Source organism: Scyliorhinus canicula, chromosome 16, assembly GCF_902713615.1.
Source record: "Scyliorhinus canicula chromosome 16, sScyCan1.1, whole genome shotgun sequence".
NCBI lineage: Eukaryota > Metazoa > Chordata > Chondrichthyes > Carcharhiniformes > Scyliorhinidae > Scyliorhinus > Scyliorhinus canicula.
This window is the reverse complement of record NC_052161.1, coordinates 101987086-102011231: the sequence shown is the minus strand read 5'-3', so window position 1 is coordinate 102011231 and position 24146 is coordinate 101987086. Positions and strand designations below refer to the sequence as shown.

General features: G+C 43.5%; 1 protein-coding gene across 7 annotated transcripts in view; it reads right to left on the bottom strand.

Annotated features, from left to right (window-relative positions):
* Positions 1–24146, bottom strand: part of nphp4 (nephronophthisis 4) — a 591121-nt gene that overhangs the window by 168210 nt on the left and 398765 nt on the right. For all 7 annotated transcript variants that reach the window (XM_038821764.1, XM_038821765.1, XM_038821766.1 and 4 more), the window contains one exon: positions 13544–13674. In XM_038821764.1, the coding sequence (XP_038677692.1) occupies positions 13544–13674 (131 nt within the window). The remainder of the gene's footprint in view (positions 1–13543; positions 13675–24146) is intronic.

Genomic DNA, 24146 nt, shown 5'->3' with positions numbered 1-24146 from the left:
TGGAGAGCCAGAGGCAGCACGCTGACACAGTGGTTAGCACTGCTGCCTCACAGCGTGAGGCACGTGGGTTCGATTCTGGCCTTGGGTGACTGTGTGGGGTTTGCACGTTCTCCCCGTGTCTGCATGGGTTTCCTCCCACAGTCCAAAGATGTACATGTTAGGTGGATTGGCCAACTAAATTTCTCCTTAGTGTCCAAAGATATGCTTGTTAACTGGGATTATGGGGATATGGTGGGAGAGTGGACCTAGGTAGGGTGCTCTTTCGAAAGGTCTGTGCTGACTCGATGGGCCGAGTGCCCTCCTTCTGTACTGTGGGGATTCTATAGACTCGATAGGCCTTGATGCAATTGGGTGGACAGGAGGAGATGGGCCCCTATTCACTGAGAACCAAGAGACCATCCAGATAGCCATTGCAAAAGGAATGAGAGCAGAAAGCCATCATAGTCAATTCTAGCAGTGCAGCCCCAAGGATCAAGGATCTAAACTTGTGTTCTCCCAAAATCCTGCTGTCCATACCTTAACTCGCTCCAAATTTCACTCACCCATTTCGTTGTATTCCGTCTCCTCACACCAGTCTATTTCTGTAACCTCAATCTGCCCACAACCCTTCAAAATCTCTGCAATGCTCCCATTTTACACATCCCCAATTTTAATTGCTCCACCATTAGCGACCTGTTTCCAGTGTTATGGGCCAGGGTTTAGAGAACCCCACAGTGTATCATGGAATTCATCTGACCCACAACGTTTTCTGGATTGTGGTATGGGGAGCACACATCCACTCTACAGGTGTGGTACAGCAGAAATGGAAAATTATTTTTTATAGCAAAACAATGTTTATTCTATGAACTCAAGTTAACCTTTTTAAAACATACAGTGAACATCTTCGCAACCATCAATTCAAATACAACCCCCAAAGAATACAACACTAAGTAATCCTTAATAACTTCCCAAACAACTTCCAGAAAACAAAAGGAACACATTTTAACAGAAGCACATCAGGTTTACATTCACGACTGAAAACATTTATAATTCTGAATTCACCAAATGATCAAGAGATAGTATTTTCATGGCAGAGAGATCAACAGTACACTTGCTTTGTCTGGCTTCAACTCCAACACTGAAAACAAAACTAAAACACACCCTGCAGCAAACAACCTAAAACGAAAGTAAAAAGCTGACAGACAGCCCAGCTCCACCCACACTCTGACATCACTGATAAACACCCATTTCTTAAAGGTACATTTCTTAAACACCCATTTCTTAAAGGCCCATTTCTTAAAGGTACATTTCTTAAAGGTACTCTCCCAAGACACCAGCTACTGTTGGCCCTTCACGCTGGAATTCTCTCTCTACTCATTTTCCTCGTTTATATGGTCCTAAAAACCTAACTCTTTGATCGAGGTTTTGACATTTCCTGATTCTCCTGTCAAAAATAATGGCAAAAATTATTTTATTGATATTGCTTTTGAAAAGCGCCTTGCAATGTTTTACTTTGTTAAATGCTTGTTATAAGTGTCATTTGTTGTTGCTATGTTGGCTGGAGGATGGCCAGGGACACATTGCCACAGTCAAGTCTAGAAGTGAGAAACGCACGGCTGAGGGTTACAGCAGCACATGAGCTGAGGCAGGTTAAGAGTCGGGCAATGTTACAGAGGTCAGCAACAGTCTTGTTGATAGGCAGATATGTGATCACAATCACATCTCGGGTTCAACCAATACTACAGTTACAAATAGATCATAAGACATGGAGCAGAATTAAGCCATTGGGCCCATTGAGTCTGCTCCGCCATTCAATCATGGCTGATATGTTTCCTATCCCCATTCTCCTGCCTTCTCCCAATAACCTCAATCCCCTTATTGATCAAAAAGACACTCAGTGACTTGGCCTTCTGCAGCAAAGAGTTCCACAGATTCACCACCCTCTGGCTGAAGAAAGTCCTCCTCACCTCTGTTTTAAAGGACTGTCCCTTCAGTCTGAAGCTGTGCCCTCAGGTTCTAGTTTCTCCGACAAGTGGAAACATCATCTCCAAGTTCACTCTATCCAGGCCTCTCAGTATTCTGCAGGTTTCAGTGATATCTCCCTCATCCTTCTAAACTCCATTGAGTACAGACCCAGAATCCTCAACCGCTCCTCATGTGACAAGTCCTTCATTCCGGGGATCATTCTTTTGAACCTCCTCTGGACCCTCTCCAAGGCCAGCACATCATTCCTCAGATACAGGGCCCAAAACTGCTCACAATATTCCAAATGGGGTCTGACCAGAGCCTTATATAGCCTCAACAGTACATCCCTGCTCTTGTATTCTAGCCCTCTCGACATGAATGCTAACATTGCATTTGTCTTCCTAACTGCCAACTGAACCTGCATGTTACTGCTTTCCTGGCTCAGCTTCAGATGGGACCTGTGGTCAAGGAATGGAGATTGTGGTACGGACCAAAGATAATGGCTTCGGTCCTCCTAATATAAAGTTGGAGAAGTTCTCTTCTCCTGCAATACTGGATGTTGGACAAGCAGTCTGAGGGATCAGAGAGAATGTTGTGGCTGTCCAAAGAGTTGGTGGCTAGATATATCTGAGCGTCATCAGTCTGCATGTGGAACCTGCTGTTGTGTTTCTGTGTATTATCACTGAGGGGTAACACATAGAATTGGGGGTGGGGGGGGGGGAGATAGATTTTGGGGGACGCCAGAGATAATGAGGCAAGACTGACAGGAGCAGTGTTATAACCTGCCCGGATCCTATTGGTTGGGGATAATTGTTTACCCCATGGTACTTAAGGAATATGAGCTCCCCCAATGAGAGGGATGGGCCAATCATTAGCAGCACAGCTGTATAAATAGAGCTGGCCAGTATGGTACTGGCTAGAAAGGGAACCAGTAGTGAACTACTGGCCCTGTGTACATATTCTTGTAAATATAGTTACTTTCCGCGTGACTACAAAATCGTGCTGGATTCTTTACAGCCCTCACAAAAAGCAGCCATTGTAGGTAGTTAATAATAAATCATAAGAATGATTGCAGGTTACTGTCCTGCTGTGATTCAATGAGACCAGTTGTGGACAGTTGTTCCCATAATAAAAACTAAAAATGCTGGAACTATTCAATCAGTCAGGCAGCATCTGCTGAGAGAAAGAGATAACTTTTAAGGTCTCGATGACCTTCCATCAGGAATGAAGAAAGGGGGAACAGGAAGGATTTTTCAGTCAGTGGAAGGGGGGAGGGGACAGGAAGACTAAAAGAGAAGGTCTGTGATAGGGTGGAGAGCAGGAGAGATTAAATAGCTAAAGATGTAATGACGCAACAGCCATGGTAAAGAAATAGAAGTTGTGCCCAAATGAGGCGTGAATGTAGATAATGCAATCATTTGAGTGCAACACAAAGGGATAAGGAAAGAAACAAGACAAGCCCAACCCAACAAGACAAAACAAAAACATGGAGAACAAGATGAAGGCAGAGGCCATGATTGAAAGCTGTTGAACTTGATGTTGAGTCCAGAAGGCTGTCGACTGCCAAGTCAAAAGATTTTCTGCCAGTTTGCGTGAAGCTTCACTGGAAAGCAGTAATAGGCATGAACGGAATGGTCAGAGTGGGAGCAAGGTGGAGAATTAAAATGATAAGCAACCAGAAGCTCAGGGTCATGCTGGTGGACTGAACCGAGGTGTTCCCCAAAGTATTCACCCAGTCTTATATTTGGTCTCCCCAATGTATAGAAATCCAGATTGCGAACAGCAAATACAGTATATTCATTTTAAAGAAGCACTAGTAAATAGTTTGTGATGGGGTTTCGTTCACTTGGTAGGAGTGTTTGGGGTCTTGGATGGTGAGAAGGGTGGAGGTGAAAGGAGGTGTTGTAGTCTCTGCGCTTGTGTGGAAAGGTGCTATAGGAAGGGGAGGGCAGTGTTTGGGGTGACTGAGGAGTGGGTGAGGGTGTTGTTCAGGAAGCAGTCCCTTCAGAATGCTGAAAGGGGGAAGGCAGAGTCAGATGTGTTTGGCGGTGGCAAGCACAGGAAATGCAACACCTATCCTTTCACCTTCTCAAAGTCCAAGACCCCAAACACTCATTACCATTTAACACAATTTTTAATCTAAAACTCAAGCAAAGGTTCGACAACACAATCTATCAGTTGTTTCTGCTCTGCAGCAGAAGACTATTGCTAAGCAATATATTGAGAACCAACATTCCTTATCATTAAGGTAGGTGACTTGGCAGGATCCACAAAATCTCCCATTAATTTTTGCAAAGTGCATTATTTTGTGCAGAAGCTCCCCGAAACAGTAAAAATGCCAATTTTTCAGTGATCAGATAGACAATCCTCCATTTATGTAGAAATGTATTTATTACTCAAGACATCGCAAAGTGTTACATAGAAAGAATTACTGTTTAAGGACAATTAAACAGGATGAATATTTTAAATTACAGCAATTAACTCATTTGTCCCTCATTATATTGAAAGGAGGGGTGAAAAATATTGATAACTGTCAGAGATTACCACTTCTTATTTTCCTTATCTATTTTGGAGACCACTTTAACTGTCGTTTTGTACAGACAAGAGTGGTCATGATTGCACTTCAGCTAGAACTGTAGCATGTCTACACTCTGAAGGATTAAATAACTGTCAAAACACTCATGTAGCAATTCTACAGCCCTTTTGAACAGAATGTTGTACACACAGTCAGCTTTATAGAGCAATACGGTCCAAATGTGTTTGTTTGGAACCTCCCATGAATTAAAAGGTTGGTAAATAAACAAGTTGTAATACAAAAATAGAAAGTACAATATATTGAAATCAAATCAGATACTTCTTCACTGCTGATCTGTAATTAGTAAGAAGTCTTACAACACCAGGTTAAAGTCCAACAGGTTTGTTTCAAACACGAGCTTTCGGAGCACGGCTCCTTCTTCAGGTGAAATCTGACCTGACCATTTCACCTGAAGAAGGAGCCGTGCTCCGAAAGCTCGTGTTTGAAACAAACCTGTTGGACTTTAACCTGGTGTTGTAAGACTTCTTACTGTGCTCACCCCAGTCCAACGCCGGCATCTCCACATCAGATCTGTAATTAAACTGCTTAATATAACCATGTAGCACAGATCCGAAAGACAACTGTATATTGTTCTAACTTCTGCAAGGCACAGGCATTGATAGAAGTTTCAGTTCACAACACTGGCTAATAGGTTTCCTAGTGTTTGAAATATTCCACACGGTCAACTCTGGTGATTTGTGTGTCTTCTGTAGCAGTGGCTTGTGATGCAAGTGAGAATAAAACATTTAAAATTACTGAACCTTTTTATTAACTCTCTGCCTCACTGTGCAGCTTCAATCCCTCTGCATATGAAAGTAAACTCTTCACAGTATCACAGCAAACATAGGCTGCAACTGAAAATGTGTTCCAAATTCACAAAATGACAGTTTTAACACTGAATAAGTTTGTTCAAGGCAAGCAACAGTACTTATACTCTAAATTTAAGAGATTACAATCTTCCAACTGGGGGGGAAGAAGTGACTCTTAGCTGGTCTAAACTAGAGTATCTGCATCTTGCAGCTTTCACTCTCCATGTACAGATAGTAAGCAGTGGAAAAGTCTATTAAAAGATTACAACATCAAATAATTACGTTGGGAATATTGGTGATTCAAGGATACTAGCTTACTTGGTTCAGATGTGATTGATTAAGTACCTCAAAGATGTTGTTGACAATTGGTCAGGACTTTGAGATTCATGGGGGATTTGTCGATAAAACTGTCAGTAATCCTAACTTAATCAATAAGTTATTCCTGCTCAGCAGCAGAAGATTCATGCTAAGTCACATATTGAGGATCGGCGTTCCTTATTGTTAGAGCAGGTGACTCGGCAGAATCCACAAAATATCACCTGTGTATAATTGTTTACACAAGATCTACCAGAGACAGTAAAAATGCCAATTTCTCAGCTAGTAGAAATAGGTACATACATTTATATAAAACTTTACTTGTCTCTCAAGGCATCCAAAGGGTGTTGCATACAAGAATTATTGTGAGGTATCATTACCAGGTTGATGAACATTAAAGAGGCTGAATTAATCCATTTTAAGAAGGGAGATAATGGGCTATTAGTTCTATGATGATGGTCATGGGAGTTTGGAGTGGTAAGCTCGCTAGACCTGTAGTTTTCCCATGTCCAAAACATTGCTATTCATTACTGTGTAACATGAAGGCCATTCCGTATATAAAGTTCGCAAACAACCGTGGGTCATTTAATCACTTCTTACGTTGTTTCTGATAGACTTCTCATTGTTTGAGTTGATCCAAACTATAAATTATACCATAATTTTCTGAGGGGTCCTTGAGCCCAATGCAAGATCTGCACGGATGTCCACAGAACTGGGAGTTCATACTGCCGATGTTGGTGCTTGATGAACTTCTGCAGCTGCGCTACCTCTGGTCTTCCCTTGGGCACACAGAATCCCTGAAGTGCGTTCGAGCTGGGGTTGGGGGTGCAGGTCAAGGATCATTTTGGGGGCTTCGGAGATCAGGGCCACCAATCTCTCACTACACTGGGGAGTTCTGGCGAGAGGGGCTCTCCGCTGTAGAAAATGGGGCTATGTGCGGCCTCAGCTGCACATTCCCCGCTCAGGCCCCTTATACAAAGCAGGTCACGTTGAATAGCCAGGTGTTTCACTGCACTGCAAGCTCTGAGAAACACGCGACTAAACACGCTCACTAGGGGACTTTGTTCCCTTTTGGGAGAATTGCGCCCATTGATTTGGAGATCAGTGTTTTTGACATCACCCAAGGATTTGTTTGTCATAGTCTGAATGACTTCCTCATTGTGGGCAGCTAGGGCACAGTCACTTGCAGAGAGTAACTTTCTGATTACTGAACAAAGAACAATACAGCACAGGAATAGGCCTTCGGCCCTCCAAGCATGCGCCGATCATGGTACCTGCGCTTACGATTCTTCTCTTGCCACCCTATTCATATATTTGTCTAGATGTCCCTTAAATGCCACTATCGTACCTGTTCCCACCACCTCCCCAGGCAGCGGGTTCCACATATTTACCATCCTCTGTATGGCCGCACATCTGTTCTAAACTTTTCCCCACGCACTTTAAACCTATGTCCCGTGACACTTGACTCTTCTACCCTAGGAAACAGCATCTGCCTATCCACTCTGCCCATGCCACTCATAATCTTGTCGATCTCTATCAGGTCGCCTCTCAAATTCCGCGTCATTCCAGTGAGAACAGACCGAGTTTATCTAACCTCTCCTCATAGCTAATGCCCTCCATACCTGGCAACATCCTAGTAAACCGTTTCTGTACCCTCTCCAAAGCATCTACATCCTTTTGGTAGTGCAGCGACCAGAATTGTGCACAATATTCCAAATGAGGCCTAACTAAGGTCCTGTACAGCTGCAACTTGACTTGCCAATTTTTATATTCAATGCAGCCTGGAGAGATTGAAGAGCTTCCTTGAATGGACTCTAATGTTGATGTTGCAGGTACATTGCAGTAAAGAGGTGGAAGAGTTGGGGAGCCACGACACATCTTTATTTTATGCCACTGGTTACTGCAAAGGCATCAAGCATCTCACTTAGGCACGACATGGTCAGCCATGCCACAGTAGGTGCGGGATTTTGACAAACTTGTTTGAAGATCCTAGCTCAGAGGGCAAGCTCCATAGACCAGATCAACTGACATCATCAAAAGCTTCAGTTACATCAATGAATAACACATGTAGATCCTGATTTTACTCTCTGCAGTTTTCTAGTAGTTGTCTTTCTGCAAACATCATATCAGCTGTGTCACAAGACCTAAAATCACACTAATTTCACGAGCCTATTAACTTCAAGGCTGTGGAACAGGCAGTTTAGTCGGACCTATGTGAGGATTTTTCCAGCAGTTGAACGGAGACTTATTCCTCGATAGCTGCTGCATAGATTTTTGGATACATTCCATTTCCAGATGCCGACAATAGTGGCATCCTTGAGGTCCTTTCGAACATTTCCTTATCCCAGATACACTTGAAGACAACTTTAAGTTTGAGGCGAGCAGCACGGTGGCGCAGTGGGTTAGCCCTGCTGCCTCACGGCGCCGAGGTCCCAGGTTCGATCCCGGCTCTGGGTCACTGTCTGTATGGAGTTTGCACATTCTCCCCGTGTTTGCGTGGGTTTCACCCCCACAACCCAAAGATGTGCAGGGTAGGTGGATTGAACACGCTAAATTGCCCCTTAATCGGAAAAAAATGAATTGGGTACTCTAAATTTATTTTAAAAACTAAGTTGTAAATAAGCTCTGTGCTATTCCACTTCACTCTGAGGGTAGGAAAACTTTTGGAATTCACTTCCTCAGAGGGCTGAATCATTCTTAATTATTTAGCACATTGAATAAAAATATCAGTAGGTTTGTGGATACTAATAATATCGAGGTGTATGGGGATAGTAGGGGAAAATGGCATAGAGGTTGATGATCATCCATCATCTGTTTGAAAGACTTCTGCCCCCAGGTTCCAAATCTCTGCTGGAATGTTGTCTGGGATAGAGGCTTTGCTTTTGTTTGGTTGATTTGATTACCTTCATCACCTCTTCAGTAGAAGAAGGAAAAGAGAGGCTTTCGTTCTCTGGAAACTGCCCAATTTGATGCAGAGATTCTGCTGGGATGTGGGAGTCGCTGTTGAGGAGCTCAGTGAAGTGCGCACACCACATTTCCGTTATAACTGCTGTATCAGTGGTTAGGATAGGACCGAAGATTGTGGTGGGTAGGCCATATACAGCTTCAGCACATTGCAAAAATTTGATCCTGCCTCTCAGCTAGACGCCGCAGTGCTTGTATTTCATCGTCACCCTGCATTTCTCTTTGAACACGGTGGAGCTTGTGTCTAATATTTTTCACAGGGTTGAATTCTCCATTTGGGAGACTAGGGGCGGAATTCTCCGTCCCGCCAGTCCCGTTTTCCGGCACGGCGCACTCCCACCGGCAGCGGGATTCTCCGTTCACACAGCTGGTCAATGGAGTTTTTAATTGTGGCCCACCCTGCGCCATGGGGAAACGCGCGGCCATGGCGTGCTGCTGGCGGGCCGGAGGATGCCGTCGACAGAGAATCCCGCAGTAGGTGAAACTGAATAGCGTGCAATTTGCGTTCCCCATGGGACATCAGCACTCTGCCGGTGTGAATTGGAAGCAATTCCCACCACCCCTGGCGGTGGATCCGCTGGGGCAAAAATTCACACCAAGAGACTGACAAGCTGGAGTTGTTTTTAAGTGCTCCACTCCCCACACACTCTCATTCCGTCAGGAAGATGGCTCAGAGAAGACCTGCCTCAATTTTTTAGGAGTCTGAAGTGGACGACTGCTCGATGTCAGGGTAGGCCACAGACTCAAATCTGTCCTCCAGAACAGCGCCTGGGAGGAGGTGGCAGAGGCAGGCAGCCTCACCAGGAGGAGACAGCTCATGATCCTGAAGGGTAGGGCTCACTGATGAGGCCTCTGCCATGAGAGGGGCAGTGTGCCAGGCAGGGTTCCAAAGGCCACGGTGCAGGAGTCCTTTAGTTGGGATAAGCTTTGCTAATCTCCTGCCTCCTCTGCAATGGGGCTGTGCCTCTGAGGAGTGCCAACACCTGGTGGGCCGGTGAATGAGCTTGGCCATGCCCATTCCCTTCATGATACTGCTGGGGTTTGAGGGTTTCCAGAAGGGGGCCAGGATTGGCTCCCACATGACCAGAGGCTCCCTGAGTATTTACAGAACATAGTGAGCAGTCAGCAATGTGAGCAGCCTGCAATTAGCAGCAGAGGGGAGCATTTAAATCACACATTGCAGCAACGGTGGTATGAGCCAGGCCACCTTGATCCTGAGGGGACACCCTAAGTGCACGGAATTATCACCAAGTCATTTCCCGCCATGCCCCCAGCCCAGGCAGCTACCTCCAGCAAGCCCAATGTGTTCTAAGAGTTTTTTTACCCTCTCACACCCTTTCAGCAGCCATGGCGCCCTGGCCCTGCTGGTAAATATGCTTGTAAATTCTTCCACCAATTCAATCCCGCGTGACTCCCGCATGAGAGGCGGAGCATACTTGTGTCCAATTTGCTAATGAGATTTAAATGGTGGTGTTGCATAGGCCCGTTGGCGCAGGGTGCAAACTTCACTAATGCCTCCAGTGGGGTACAGGAGCATGCCGTCGGATACGCCGCTGGGCACAACTTGCGATTTTTGCATTCCCCACTATTCTCTGCTTGATCACAATTCTAGCTGCTGGCATCAGGAGGTGGAGAATTCAGTCCTTTGCCTTAATGCTTGGTTGTTGGCTTTGTGGCTACCGGAAGATTTGCATGCACAGCCTGTTTTGCTTTGATGGTGTAAGTTGAGGAATAAATGTTACCTATCAACAGAACTTTTTCCACTGCTTCAAACAGTGTTGTGGTATTTTTAATGTCCGCTTGGACAGGTAGCTGAGCCCTTAGTTTAACATCTCATTTTTAGGACTGCACTGTCAATGTATGTTTATGCGGTCAAGTTCTAAAATGGACTTTAGCCCATAACCCTCCAACTCAGAACTGAGTGTACTACCAACTCAGGTTATAGAAACTATCACTGGTGGGTCCTGCATAAAAAAGTTTGAAAATCATTGGCCTAGGCTTCTGGATTACTAGTCCAGTGGCATTACCACAAAGCTAATATGTACCCTCCACCCCAGCAAGTGCCCGACTAGATTTAAGGCTATAGATTATACGTTGCATTGTGCACACCCTGCACCATGAGAATGCAATGATCACAGGCAACATAAAGGGAAATAGATATAAGTCCATAAGACATTGAAGCAGAATTAGGCCACTCGGCCATCGGCCTGCTCTGCCATTCGATCATGGCTGATATGTTTCTCATCCCCATTCTCCTGTCTTCTCCCCATAACCCCTGATCTCCATATTAATCAAAACCCTTAATTAATTAATCTCTTGTCTTAACTCAGTGATTTGCCCTCACAGCCTTCTGCTGCAAAGAGTTCCACAGATTCATCACCCTCTGGCTGAAGAAATTCCTCCTCATCTCGGTTTGAAAGGATCGACCCTTCAGTCTGAGGCTGTGCCCTCGGGTTCTAGTTTTAGGTTTTATGCCTATTTTTAAATATTTCATGAACAATGAAATAATGAGTTTTTCCAGTAATGATGGAGATCACATCTCCAATTCCACGGACTAGTCAATCAGTCCTACTATGCCACTGAATAAACAAGGATCCAAGTGCCCTGTCGTGTGTCCAGAACACACAAACAAAAATCTCTATTGCTGGCTCTTCATGAAGAATGGATGCACTACTCAGCTATCATAGTCCATCCATCTGATTAAATGTTATACCCCAGGCTAACTAAAGCATAAAGTGACATTTCAGTGTCCTAATTAGTTGAGATTCTCAAACTCAAGTATACAAATCCTGGGTCATTCATGGTACTCATTGTTCATCGTAGTTAAACAGTGCACATTTTCACATTCAAAATACATTTTTGAATTGCTAGTTTTATATCCTGCTTTGCTAAAGTTGATAATGTTCTTTGAGTTGGTGACCTGGAAATGAATTCTCAGTTTTCATTACGGTATTTTAGAAAAGGTTGCTCATTGAAAATATGGCACTCTAAAATTCCATTAGAAAACTGGTACAAAATATTACTAATTCCACCTCTGACAGGTTTCAGCATGGTCTGATATAACTAAAACTGTGATAACCTTAATTCCGTCTTTTCTATTTATGCAGTGACGAGTACTGACTTGCACCACAATGTAATTATATGGCGAGGAACGTGCGTATAGACACTCTCATTACATTGTTCTAATGCTGTGGATCTCAGAGAGAACAGAAACCTAAGGAATCTGGAGACTTTGAACAGAATATGTAAGTGCAAGTACTGATGATTTCCCCTGTGAGTAACCTGCACCATAGAAGAACTTCTAGGTAGGTTGAGATTGATTTGAAGTAAATTGTACCACTGCAAAGCCAGAAAGTACACAGACAAACATTTGAACATATTGATTGGCTTTGGTATGTGACACCATTGTGTCAATTAGAAAAGTATTTATGAAAAGATAACTTATGAAAACAGGAGAAGATTTTGAATTGCCTGAAGAGGTGTTGTTAATGTCTTATGGACTCTGATTCTCAGGAGAATAACGCAGACATTAATTTAAATTCCTGGGCATATTTTCGTTCAATTTACAAATAAAGTGAATTATTATGCAAATGCACCTACCTCTACATTAGGCTTGGCTAACGCGGTCTTAGTTTACTCGACATTTTAGCATACAATGTCAAGATAAAATTCTGGGCAGCCGGAAAAAGGGATGTAGATCTTTCACAGTTATTAGCATAAAAGAGAAATCATCAACATGTCTAATCCATTTTCAGTCCATTTGTTTGACTGACTTTTGTAATTGAGGGCCAATTTTCATCTGAATCATAGATTTTACAGTGCAGAAGGAAGCCACTCGGCCCATCGAGTCTACACCGGCTCTCCGAAAGAGCACCCCACCCAAGCCCACACCCCACCCTATCCCCATAACCCAGTAACCCCACCCAACACTAAGGGTAACTTTGGACACTAAGGGCAATTTAGCATGGCCAATCCACCTAATCTGCACTTCTTTGGACTGTGGGAGGAAATCAGAGCATCCGGAGGAAACCCACGCACACACGGGGAGAACGTGCAGACTCCGCACAGTGACCCAAGCCGGGAATCGAACCTGGGACCCTGGAGCTGTGAAATAATTGCGCTAACCACTATGCTACCATGCTGCTGTGCTGAATAAAGAATTGTTAAATGAACGGAGTTCAAGGAGCTGGTCTGATTGATCAACCATACATTTGTAACTGGATAATCTTTTTAAAAATGGCTTAACAAACGCATGAGCATAAAAAAGCTCACCCCGTCAATAATTCTATTGGGGATATTTCTTCAACACCTCTTGCTTATCCCCCATTTCCCCTGAAAGAAACCTTGTTGCGTTCTAATATGGTTGGCACTGCTGCCTCACAGCTCGAGGGACCCGGTTTTGATTCCGGCTCTGGGTGATCGTCTGTGTGGAGTTTACACGTTCTCCCAGTGTCTGCATGTGTTTCCTCCAGGTGCTCTGGTTTCCTCCCACAATCCAAAGATGTGCGGATTAGGTGGAAAGGCCATGCTAAGTTGCCCCTTAGTGTCCAAAGATGTGCAAGTTAGGTGAATTGGCTATGATTAATGTGCGGAGTCACGGGGATAGGGCACGGCAGTGGGTCTAGGTAGAGTGCTCTTTCAGAGGGTTGGTGCACACTCGATGGCCCAATGACCTCATTCTGCACTGTAGGGATTCTATGGATTCGGAGTATCAGCACAGCTCCTTTTCAAAGGCAACAGTTGACTCTAAATCAACTACTATCACTGACAGGAATTCCGTTTCACAAAATCGATGAGACCATTGTAGCTAAAGATCTCTAAGCTAGCCAACCGGCCAGAATTAATTAAATATTTCCCAAATTCAAGTTACATAATTTTTTCTGACGATACATTCTGGAAAGATTCAGCCGGATTTCAATACAAATTATATTCTTACCCTCCAGCCTCTGTTCGCAGGGCGAGGATTGGTACTTGCACTTGTGTGAAAGGCAATTCTTGCAAGTGTTCATCTACATGGGGCTCCGGAGCACCACTGGGGTACATATTAAAGATCCCGTCTCTAGGTTCCTAGAAATACACAGCAAATAGATACAACTAAAAACAGTTTCATCAGTTAAAAAATGTAAAATATTTAACGCTTCACATTTTCCAAGAGACTTGCATTGTTACATTGACTCAGTTACCTTTACGGACCCTTTATCCAGCAGCAAAGAGGAAACTCTGGAGTAAGTGACTTATGGCATTGCTTATGGTGGTCCATGCTTTCAAGTAATTCTGCACATCTCCACTATTACCCCCGCATCGTTAACAGTTGGAAATTCATTTGACATTGACCTACTGTTACTCAAAGCATTGGTGCTTACGATTTGACTACATTCTGTCATGGGGGTGTCCCTTTAAGAAAGGTTTTTGTCTCATCAGATGGCTTCAGTGATGTCATTTTGTGGGTGGAGCTCAGCTGTGGCTGTGAGGTTTGCTTTTGGTTTCACTTTCAGGTTTTGACTGCTGTGGACTACAGACAGAGAAAATAAGTGTTTTGGCCTGTCTCTCTCTATTTTCATTTTAAAGAGATGATCCAGAAAAAAAAACATTGATTATAGCCATTGCTTTGGTAACTTAAGGTATAGTTTGCTTTCCGGAAGGGTTTAAACCTGCTGGTGAGATGGGGTCAGAATCTCAGGGCAAGCTCAGGGAAAGCAAAGATTGTGTATTGAGTCAGAAGAGATAGGAGAGGTCTTGAACGAGTACTTTTCTTCAGTATTTACGAATGAGAGGGGCCATATTGGTGGAGAGGACAGTGTGAAACAGACTGGTAAGCTCAAGGAGATACTTGTTAGGAAGGAAGATGTGTTGGGCATTTTGAAAAACATGAGGATAGACAAGTCCCCCAGGTCTGACGGGACATATCCAAGGATTCTATGGGAAGCAAGAGATGAAATTGCAGAGCCGTTGGCAATGATCTTTTCATCTTCACTGTCAACAGGGGTGGTACCAGGGGATTGGAGAGTGGCGAATGTCGTGCCTCTGTTCAAAAAAGGGAATAGGGATAACCCTGGGGATTACAGGCCAGTTATTTTTACTTCGGTGGTCGGCAAAGTAATGGAAAGGGTACTGAGGGTTAGGATTTTTGAGCATCTGGAAAGACACTGCTTGATTAGGGATAGTCAGCACGGATTTGTGAGGGGTAGGTCTTGCCTCACAAGTCTTATTGAATTCTTTGAGGAGGTGACCAAGCAGGTGGCTGAAGGTAAAGCAGTGGATGTGGTGTACATGGATTTTAGTAAAGCATTTGATAAGGTTCCCCATGGTAGGCTTATGCAGAAATTAAGGAGGCATGGGATAGTGGGAAATTTGAAATGAAATGAAATGGAAATGAAAATTGCTTATTGTCACAAGTCGGCTTTAAATGAAGTTACTCTGAAAAGCCCCTAGTCGCCACATTCCGGCGCCTGTTCGGGGAGGCTGGTACGGGAATTGAACCGTGCTGCTGGCCTGCCTTGGTCTGCTTCCAAAGCCAGCGATTTAGCTGTGTGCTAAACCAGCCCCGGTGAGCCCAAATTTGCCCATTTGGATAACGAACTGGCTAACCAATAGAAGTCAGAGACTGGTGGTGGATGCCAAATATTCAGCCTGGAGCCCAGTTACCAGTGGCGTACAGCAGGGATCAGTTCTGGGTCCTCTGCTGTTTGTGATTTTCATTAATAACTTGGATGAGGGAGTTGAAGGGTGGGTCAGTAAATTTGCAGACGATACGAAGATTGTTGGAGTTGTGGATAGTGAGGAGGGCTGTTGTCGGCTGCAAAGAGACATAGATAGGATGCAGACCTGGGCTGAGAAGTGACAGATGAAGTTTAACCCTGAAAAGTGTGAGGTTGTCCATTTTGGAAGGACAAATATGAATGCGGAATACAGGGTTAACGGTAGGGTTCTTGGCAATGTGGAGGAGCAGAGATCTTGGGGTCTATGTTCACAGATCTTTGAAAGTTGCCACTCAAATGGATAGAGCTGTGAAGAAGACCTGTAGTGTGCTAGCGTTCATTAGCAGAGGGATTGAATTCAAGAGCTGTGAGGTGATGATGCAGCTGTACAAAACCTTGGTAAGGCCACAATTGGAGTACTGTGTGCAGTTCTGGTCGCCTCATTTTAGAAAGAATGTGGAAGCTTTGGAAAAGGTGCATAGGAGGTTTACCAGGATGTTGCCTGGAATGGAAAGTAGGTCTTACGAGGAAAGGTTGAGGGTGCTCGGCCTTTTCTCATTAGAACGGAGAAGGATGAGGGCCGACTTGATAGAGGTTTATAAGATGATATGGGGAATAGATACACAGTCAGAGACTTTTTCCCCAGGTGGAACAAACCCATTACAAGGGGACATAAATTTAAGGTGAATGGTGGAAGATATAGGGGGGATGTCAGAGGTAGGTTCTTTACCCAGATAGAGTAGTGGGGGCATGGAATGCACTGCCTGTGGAAGTAGTTGAGTTGGAAACATTATGGACCTTCAAGCGGCTATTGGATAGGTACATGGATTATGGTAGAATGATGGGGTGTAGATTAATTTGTTCTTAATCTAGGACAAAAGATCGGCACAACATTGTGGGTCGAAGAGCCTGTTCTGTGCTGTATTTTTCTATGTTCTATGTTCTAAGCTGGTCTTATTCAAGTGAGAATGCAGAGTGCTGGGCCACGTTCTTGAAAATGTTTTTTTGGTTTATGGGATTTTGTTTTTGAATTGGAACAGCTAAATGGGAATTTTTTGAGTGTTATACATAGATTACTGTAGCTGTGGGGTGTCTTTATGTTTGTAACTGATAAAAATTCTTGCTGTGTGTTTACCTATATATGTTTACTAAGTTCTTAGAATGTAGCTTATTTTTATTAAAGTGTCTGGGAAGACTATTGAATCACACCTGGAGGGAAGGCTCTTGTGCTCAGCCTAGCTAATTTCAACATAAAGGTTTTAGGTCAGGTGGACTTCACAATATACTTTGGAGTTTCTAAGCCCTGGCCCTTAACAATTCTCACCATTTTTCCCACTGCTGCTACTTAGATTTATACGGCGCTAGCTTGATTCACCACTCCTTCTGAGAGTTGTTTTGAGGAATACTTGGCTTGCCATTCACCCATGGCATCTCATTTTCTCCTGCCCATCTGCAACGCTCATGCTTCTAGCAATGCATCCATCATTCTGGAGCCTCTGCCCACCCTGGTGTTCATAATAATAATAATCACTTATTGTCACAACTAGGCTTCAATGAAGTTACTGTGAAAAGCCCCTAGTCGCCACATTCCGGCGCCTGTTCGGGGAGGCTAAAATGGGAATTGAACCAGCGCTGCTGGTCTTGTTCTGCATTACAAGCCAGCAGTCTTAGCCCACTATGCTAAACCAGCCCCTATTTTATGTTGCAATAATTTACATTGCAGCAATATTTTTGGGCAGCTTCCTTTCAAGGTGCAGCCTGCCTTTAAGATCAAGAAACAAGTACCGTTAGGGCCGTCCTGCTCTGCACAGAGGCCCCAGGCAGTCAGGAAAAGCAACACTGAAGTTGCTCGGGTTAAGGCTGCAATTATGCAAAACGTTGCTCACACAGAATATCCCGGTCCTCGATCTTCATGATCGCAGAAAGGTTGTGAATTCTGCCCTCTATGCTCAAAAAACTAGCACAACCAATTTTTAGCCCAAAAGTGGGCCCAGTATCCTTGCAGAAGAATGTTTCACAGCTAACAAAGCAGGTCAGAAGCTGGGGGCTAAGAATTAAAAATGATGTAATGCAACTTCAAGCCACCATTTACCTATCTTATGTTGCAGTTCATTTGTCTGTGAAAATATGGAGGGGGGTAACACGGTGGCATAGTGGTTAGCACTGCTGCCTCGTATCATCAGGGACTCTGGTTTCTTCCCACAGTCCCACAGGATGACATATACTTCATTAACTTCTCTCTCCATCTGCCCTCCGCCTTAAATGATTTGTGCACAAATGCACCCAGATCCCTATACCCTTGCACCCCCTTTAGAATTGTACTCCTTTTTTATTTGGTTCTCTGTGTTCATCTTACCAAACTGAATCACTTTACACGGCTCTGCATTTAATCTGCTACTTGTCTGCATATTTCACCAACCTGCCCATGTCCTTTTAAAATTCTACACAATCTTCCTCATAGTTCACAATACTTCGAGGTTTTGTGTTGTCCGTAAATTTTTTAATTGTGCACCCTGCAATAAGGTCTAGTCATTATTATTTATCTGGAAGAGCAGGATTTCTAACACCAATCCCTGGGGAAGTCCATGATAAACCTTCCTCCAGTCTAAAAAACAACTATCCACCACTGCTCTCTGTTTCATGTCACTCAGCCAATTTCATATCCATGTTGCCACTGCCCTTTTATTCCACGAGCCCAAGCTTTGCTCGTAAGTTGGTCTTGCGTCACTTTTGGAAACAAATCTTTTTCCGTCAAGTTTTATGGGACAAACCTTCAGCAAAATGGCATCACAAGAATATTTCCATTGCATTTATGAACTTTCCTGATGAAATAATAGAAATAATTTAGGAGCGTGGGCCACCGGAGAAAATCCAATCATCCTGAATATGATTTGAGAATATAATTAAACAGCAACGACTCAGTGCAATTATGCCGCGCTGCCTTGAATTGCATTCTGGAGTGAACCATCTATTTCTATGCACTGTCAGTTCTGTATAGGGACGTGTAATTTCAGATTGAAACAGAGATGATCAGCCGCATTATTCCAGTGACTGTACTTCATGACTGAAGAAGCTCAGTTGTCAGAAGAAACTGAACTTTAAGCACTTGACTCGTTCAGGAGTATTTAGCACAGGAGCCCTGTGCCGCTTCACTGCAATCTTGAAAGCAGTGCTATTTTCAGAATCAAGGCAGTGTGACCTTGCCACACTAACAACCCGCAATCATGTGGGGGGTGATTCTATAGTTTGTTTGCTTCACAAAATTCTGATGGTTTTTTTCCCCAGCACAGCATTTCTGTGTGATGATGCCTGTTCAAATTTCCAACAAATAATCCAATGACAGTTTCATGCTGATGTATCTGTCACTGCAACTAATCACCTAAGGAGGAGCACATTCAGGATTCTTTTGCACAAGCTAGTTCTGCATATCTTTATTTCTGTTGAGGAAGAGGTAACATTGTCTGAAGGAAATGGCGAGCTATTAACAGGTCCCAGTGTGCTGTTTGCAAACAGTTTTTCAGCTGGACAGTCCTATTGCATGACGGTGATTAATGAAGCAAAATACATTCATCTCCCAGCTCATTAATCATAGATACTCTACATCTACATTGTAAAATCCACACTAGCTCATGGGGTTTGACAATTTGAATGAGCGATACAGTAATTTCATTATTTTTATTGATCAGAAGTACAGTTGAGCATCTTTTTTCTGTAACAAGCTCGAGTAATAAACATTATTTTCCTTTGGAAGAAAAAGTATCAGGTTTGGAATAGAACTGATATATGCTGTGGCACTGCTGTATTACACTCAAAAGTTGTGCTAATTGATAATCAATGGTTACTATATTGGACATCGCCGAATGTCAATCCTCGAAAAGCTGGTCTTCCTCAAGTGGCTGCATTTACAACCCACCTACCAGTCTGATACTCTCAGCTGCATTTTTGGTTTTATTAGACTGGTACCTCCTTTTTACTGCCTGGCAGCTGGCGTATACATGCCTGCCGTATAAATGCCTATATATGTTGTATAGAGCTGTCTTCTCAACCGTTCAAATCTTTAGAGGCTGGGGGCACGGCACTCTGTAAACCTTTGAGGCAACTTTAGATTAATTTGAAAAGTACCCAAGGTGTTCCAGAGATTCACTGAATGCATTTCAAACCAGATTTAACTGAAGTTAAACCTGATGTAGTGTCAAACCCAAGTGAAGTGAAAGTGCAATATTTGGTATTGTGATCCCGGACCAGACCTCAACAGTTGCTAAGGTACTGGACAGAAACCCCAATATTCGATTTTAATTTTGTAAGACTGTGAGGAAAAGATACTTCGCTCCAGGAGTGACTTCACGCAAATTGGGATATGGCAATTAATAAATAAAATAAACTTTATTACTAACACAGTATTAAAATACCTTTAGCATCGCACAAAAAAACTGCTTACAATTACCCCTTAAACAATGCTAATCAATATAGGGACACAATGCCCCTTAATTGCTACCTTTATTTTCATTCAAACAACAAAAGGTCACAATCCACTTTGAAATAGAGTTACGTGCTGTAAAGCGATGTCTTGGACACCCACTTTGAGAAAGAGAGATCTTTTGAGGCTGCATGAAAGAAAGAGACTTGACACCCCGTCAAAATAATGCAGAGTCTTTGGCTGTTTTTCTTCATGAAACCTATCAGCTCACCTTCCAGCCAGAAAGGGCTGGTTTAGCTCAGTGGGCTAGACAGCTGGTTTGCAATGCAGAACAAGGCCAGCAGCGCGGGTTCAATTCCTGTACTGGCTGAGAATTCTGAATTCTCCCTCTGTGTATCCGAAGAGGGGCCGGAATGTGGCGACTAGGGGCTTTTCACAGTAATTTCATTGCAGTGTTAATGTAAACCTACTTGTGACAATAAAAAGATTACTATTATTAAATAACATTGAGAACCTCAACATCGCACTGCTTCCACCGCTGGTTCTTCCCATCAACTACATCATCTCACTGAGCTGAACACAATGTCTCTAACTACTCCACAGCGAACCCTCTATCTAGATAAAAGTCCATTAGAACAAACCCTGATGATGCTTTAATTGCGTCTCTGGCTCCAAAAATCTTAGCTGTCTTTTAAACCAGGATTTTAAAAACATGTCTGCTACAGTCATACACATTCCAACCCAGGCTTTTTTTTTTAATTAAGGGGCAATTTTGTGTGGCCAATCCACCTACACTGCACATCTTTGGATTGTGGAGGTGAGATCCACGCAGACATGGGGAGAATGTGCAAACTCCATATGGACAGTGACCCATGGCCAGGATCGATCCCGGGTCCTCATGGCCGTGAGGTAGCAGTGCTAACCACTGCGTCACACAACCCAGGCTTTTAACCCTTACTGCACCAAATACATATCGTACAATATTGCTGAAATTCCTACATTCATCAATTAGGTCTTTAACTACTTCCAAGTACGCCCAACCCTGGGTTTTCCATTACACATATAGCATTTCTCCAAAGCAGACATGGGGCTGGAGTCTCCGCAAAACGGAGCATCCTGCCGGCGGAGAATCCAGCCCATGGTTTTATAGAATCTCTAAATTTCCAGTATAAACTCACCATTTAACTGTTTCCAGAGAATTGAAAAGACTTGTAAATGTACAGCAAATTTTATGACCATCGGCAGTATGAATCTACTTCACAGCCAATAAAGTACTTTTGAAATGTAGTACATTTTATATGCAATATTTCCTTCTCACTTGAAGGCATTGATGTACACTAAGACACTTTCCTATGAAGTCCAGCAGAGTATTTAGAATCATAGAATTCCTACAGTGCAGAAGGCCATTCAGCCCATTGAGTCTGCACAGACCCTCCGAAGGAACAAGCCACCCAGGTCCACTCTCCCCCCACATTGCCGCAGCCCAACATCCCTGGACACTAAGGGGCAATTTTAGCATGGCCAATCCACCTAACTACATCTTTGGGCTGTGGGAGGAAACTGGAGCACCCGAGGAAACCCACACAGACATGGGGAGGACGCACAAACTCCACACACACTGTCACCCAAGGCCGGAATTGAACCCGGGTCCCTGGCGCTGTGAGGCAGCAGTGCTAACCACTGTGCCACCGTGCTGCCTTAGCATGATATAATTCAGTTCCCATAGGTTTTGCAGCCTAATTAATATTTAAGCCCAATCTCAATCAGGTTTGCTCTGCTCATTGTAGCACCTGTACAAACAGCACAATGATATTTTTAGTCCTGTCACTTGTTCTGCAAACTTATGCTTTAAATATATGCTTTTTAAGGGGTCATCCATAACTGTCACGATAATCAAGCCAACAGAGGATTATTTTTCCTATTCCATTCACAAAGCAGCATTTCCAAAATGTGACAAGGTTCCACCTCTGAAGCAATACCACAAAAATGAATCCACATGTTTGTATCCGATCGTTAATTCCCATCCTCCCCCTTTCCTCAATCACTATAGGGTCTCACCTGATAGGAGAACAATTGGAAAATGGTTTCAATCCTTGATTTTGTGTCCCTTAAAAGGAATGATCATATGGAGCTGAATTTTGTGAGTTTCATAGTGGGCTGGAGCATTTAATCAGTTGGAAGGGTGGCAGGTAGAGACCCCACCCCCTTTTGTCTCAACCCACTACGTCCACAGAAATTAATGCTGACTTAAGGCCTTCATCCTGTCGCCGCTAGTATTCATCCTGTGGCAGGTAGGAGGATTGTCATGTAGAGGACATGACAAACATGTGTTGGGGTTGCTTCCAGGCTCCAAAGGGCATTGCCTCATTCAAAGGCACTCTGCACCTGATCAAGGGACCTGACCACTTTTCTCCCGCCATCACTTATCTGCAGTCTGGGATCCACCGACAATATAGGATGGGTGTTGTACTGGCAGAAGCTACCACCTTCCCAGTGATGTTGCTGCTCATTAGGTCTCTATCTATCAGGCAGATCTCAGCATTAGAACTTCAGTCCCAGTGTCCTTGATCCGAGAGAGGTCCATTTTTGTCTAATTAAGTGCCTGAGTGGCACTTCATTTGGTTGGCCTTGGCTAAAAAAGGTGACAAGGGGATCTTGTCAGCTCTCAAGCTAGTGGATGAGACCCCCATCACCTCCATTAATTACCATCGTCCATGGGGATGGATTATATATATTGTAATGCACAAGGTATCACAACTGGGGGGGGGGGCTGGGCAGGGTAGTGAAATATTTACCGAACAGTATCTTACTCCTTGAGCCTGTCCAAATTACTACCTTTCCCTACTTTACCACCAGAGTTAAACTCTTTCGATATTTTGTTTTCTTTTGTTCCTTCTTAACTATCAGATCTGGTCTTCCTTCTTCTCTTTCTCCCTTTTCAATTGACCTGGCCTATTTGCTTCTATCAGATAGTGCCACCATGTATCTTTCTCACTTTCAACCCTCTCTGATCTCTGACCCTCAGTATTCCTCCTCTTCTTAATATCTATTGTTCACAGTTTTCTCTTTTCGGTTCTCCTCTTGAGCGCATCATTCAAGGTCACTGTCTCTGATACTTCTTTTGCAATAGTTGTTATCTATTGCTTCCTTTGACTTCTTAATTCGTAAGCTTTACCCTGTCATTTCCTTTTCTTTCCAAGATATGTCCCATTATTGGTCTTCTTTCTGTCTTCACCCCGTCATATTGCCTCCAAGCTTCCACTGTAGAGCACGATTTAAATTGACGCTGGCCTGTGGGATTAAGTTGAGTCTGTTGTGCAAGACCAGCCACCAGATCAGCTCTCTCCATAACACAGAATTTCATCTTTTACATCAACAGAGCCTTAATAAGGTTGGCTTCAAAATGCACTGGGTTCAAACTCTTTATAAAGCTCAAATTATATGTTATCACTTTCCACTTCAAGCATGCACTTTGTACCCAAGTGAATTTCCTGACAGTTATAGATGGCTCCTATTAAGATGACATTTTCATATATGCTGTGGCTTTGCTTAAGGATAGAAAAGAGTAAATGTAATGTAAAAGCATTAAAAAGAGTTTTAAGGCGGCACGGTGGCACAGTGCATTGCTGCCTACGGCGCTGAGAACCCGGGTTCGAACCCCGGCCCTGGGTCACTGTCTGTGAGGAGTTTGCACATTTTCCCCGTGTCTGCGTGGGTTTCACCCCCACAACCCAAAGATGTGCAGGTTAGGTGGATCGGCCACGTTAAATTGCCCCTTAATTGGAAAAAATGAATTGGATATTCTAAATTTATTTTAAAAAAGAGTTTAAAAATTAAGTGTGCTTGATTCCCGTATAACTTGTTTTTAAAACTTCAGCATTTAATATTTGACTTACACTTCTCACTTATTTTAGTCATTACTTCAGCAAAAATTGTATTAACCTCGTGCATGTTTTAAAGGATATACTTTGAGTGCACGAGTTGGTTATTCCTAAATGATTTTTTTATTAAAGCAATCTACAGATTTACTGTGTTCTATCTTATCAAAAAGAGATTGAAGGGAACAGATCCCCGAATTCTGGTGCAGGGACTCAGAAGGAGAGAAGGGAGCGAGTAGCAAAGCCAGAGGCTTGTAAAGAACAGAGATGGGGGGGGGAAGGGATGGAAGTCCAGGGCCTCAGGCTGCAACAGCACTGAGGCAAGGATGGCAAAAGGCCCAGATTTGTTGGCAAAATGGTGACTCGCACAAACTGCAATGTGGTAAGGATTGAACTCAGATTATTGGGTCTCAGCTGGAGGAGGTGGTCCATGACTGTCAGGGGAGGTCTACAAAGTCAGGGAAATACTATGGAAGCCAATGAGTACGGTTGGCCACACATAGGAGCGGGACAGTCATTACTGTAATCAGAAGGTGAATTGATTAA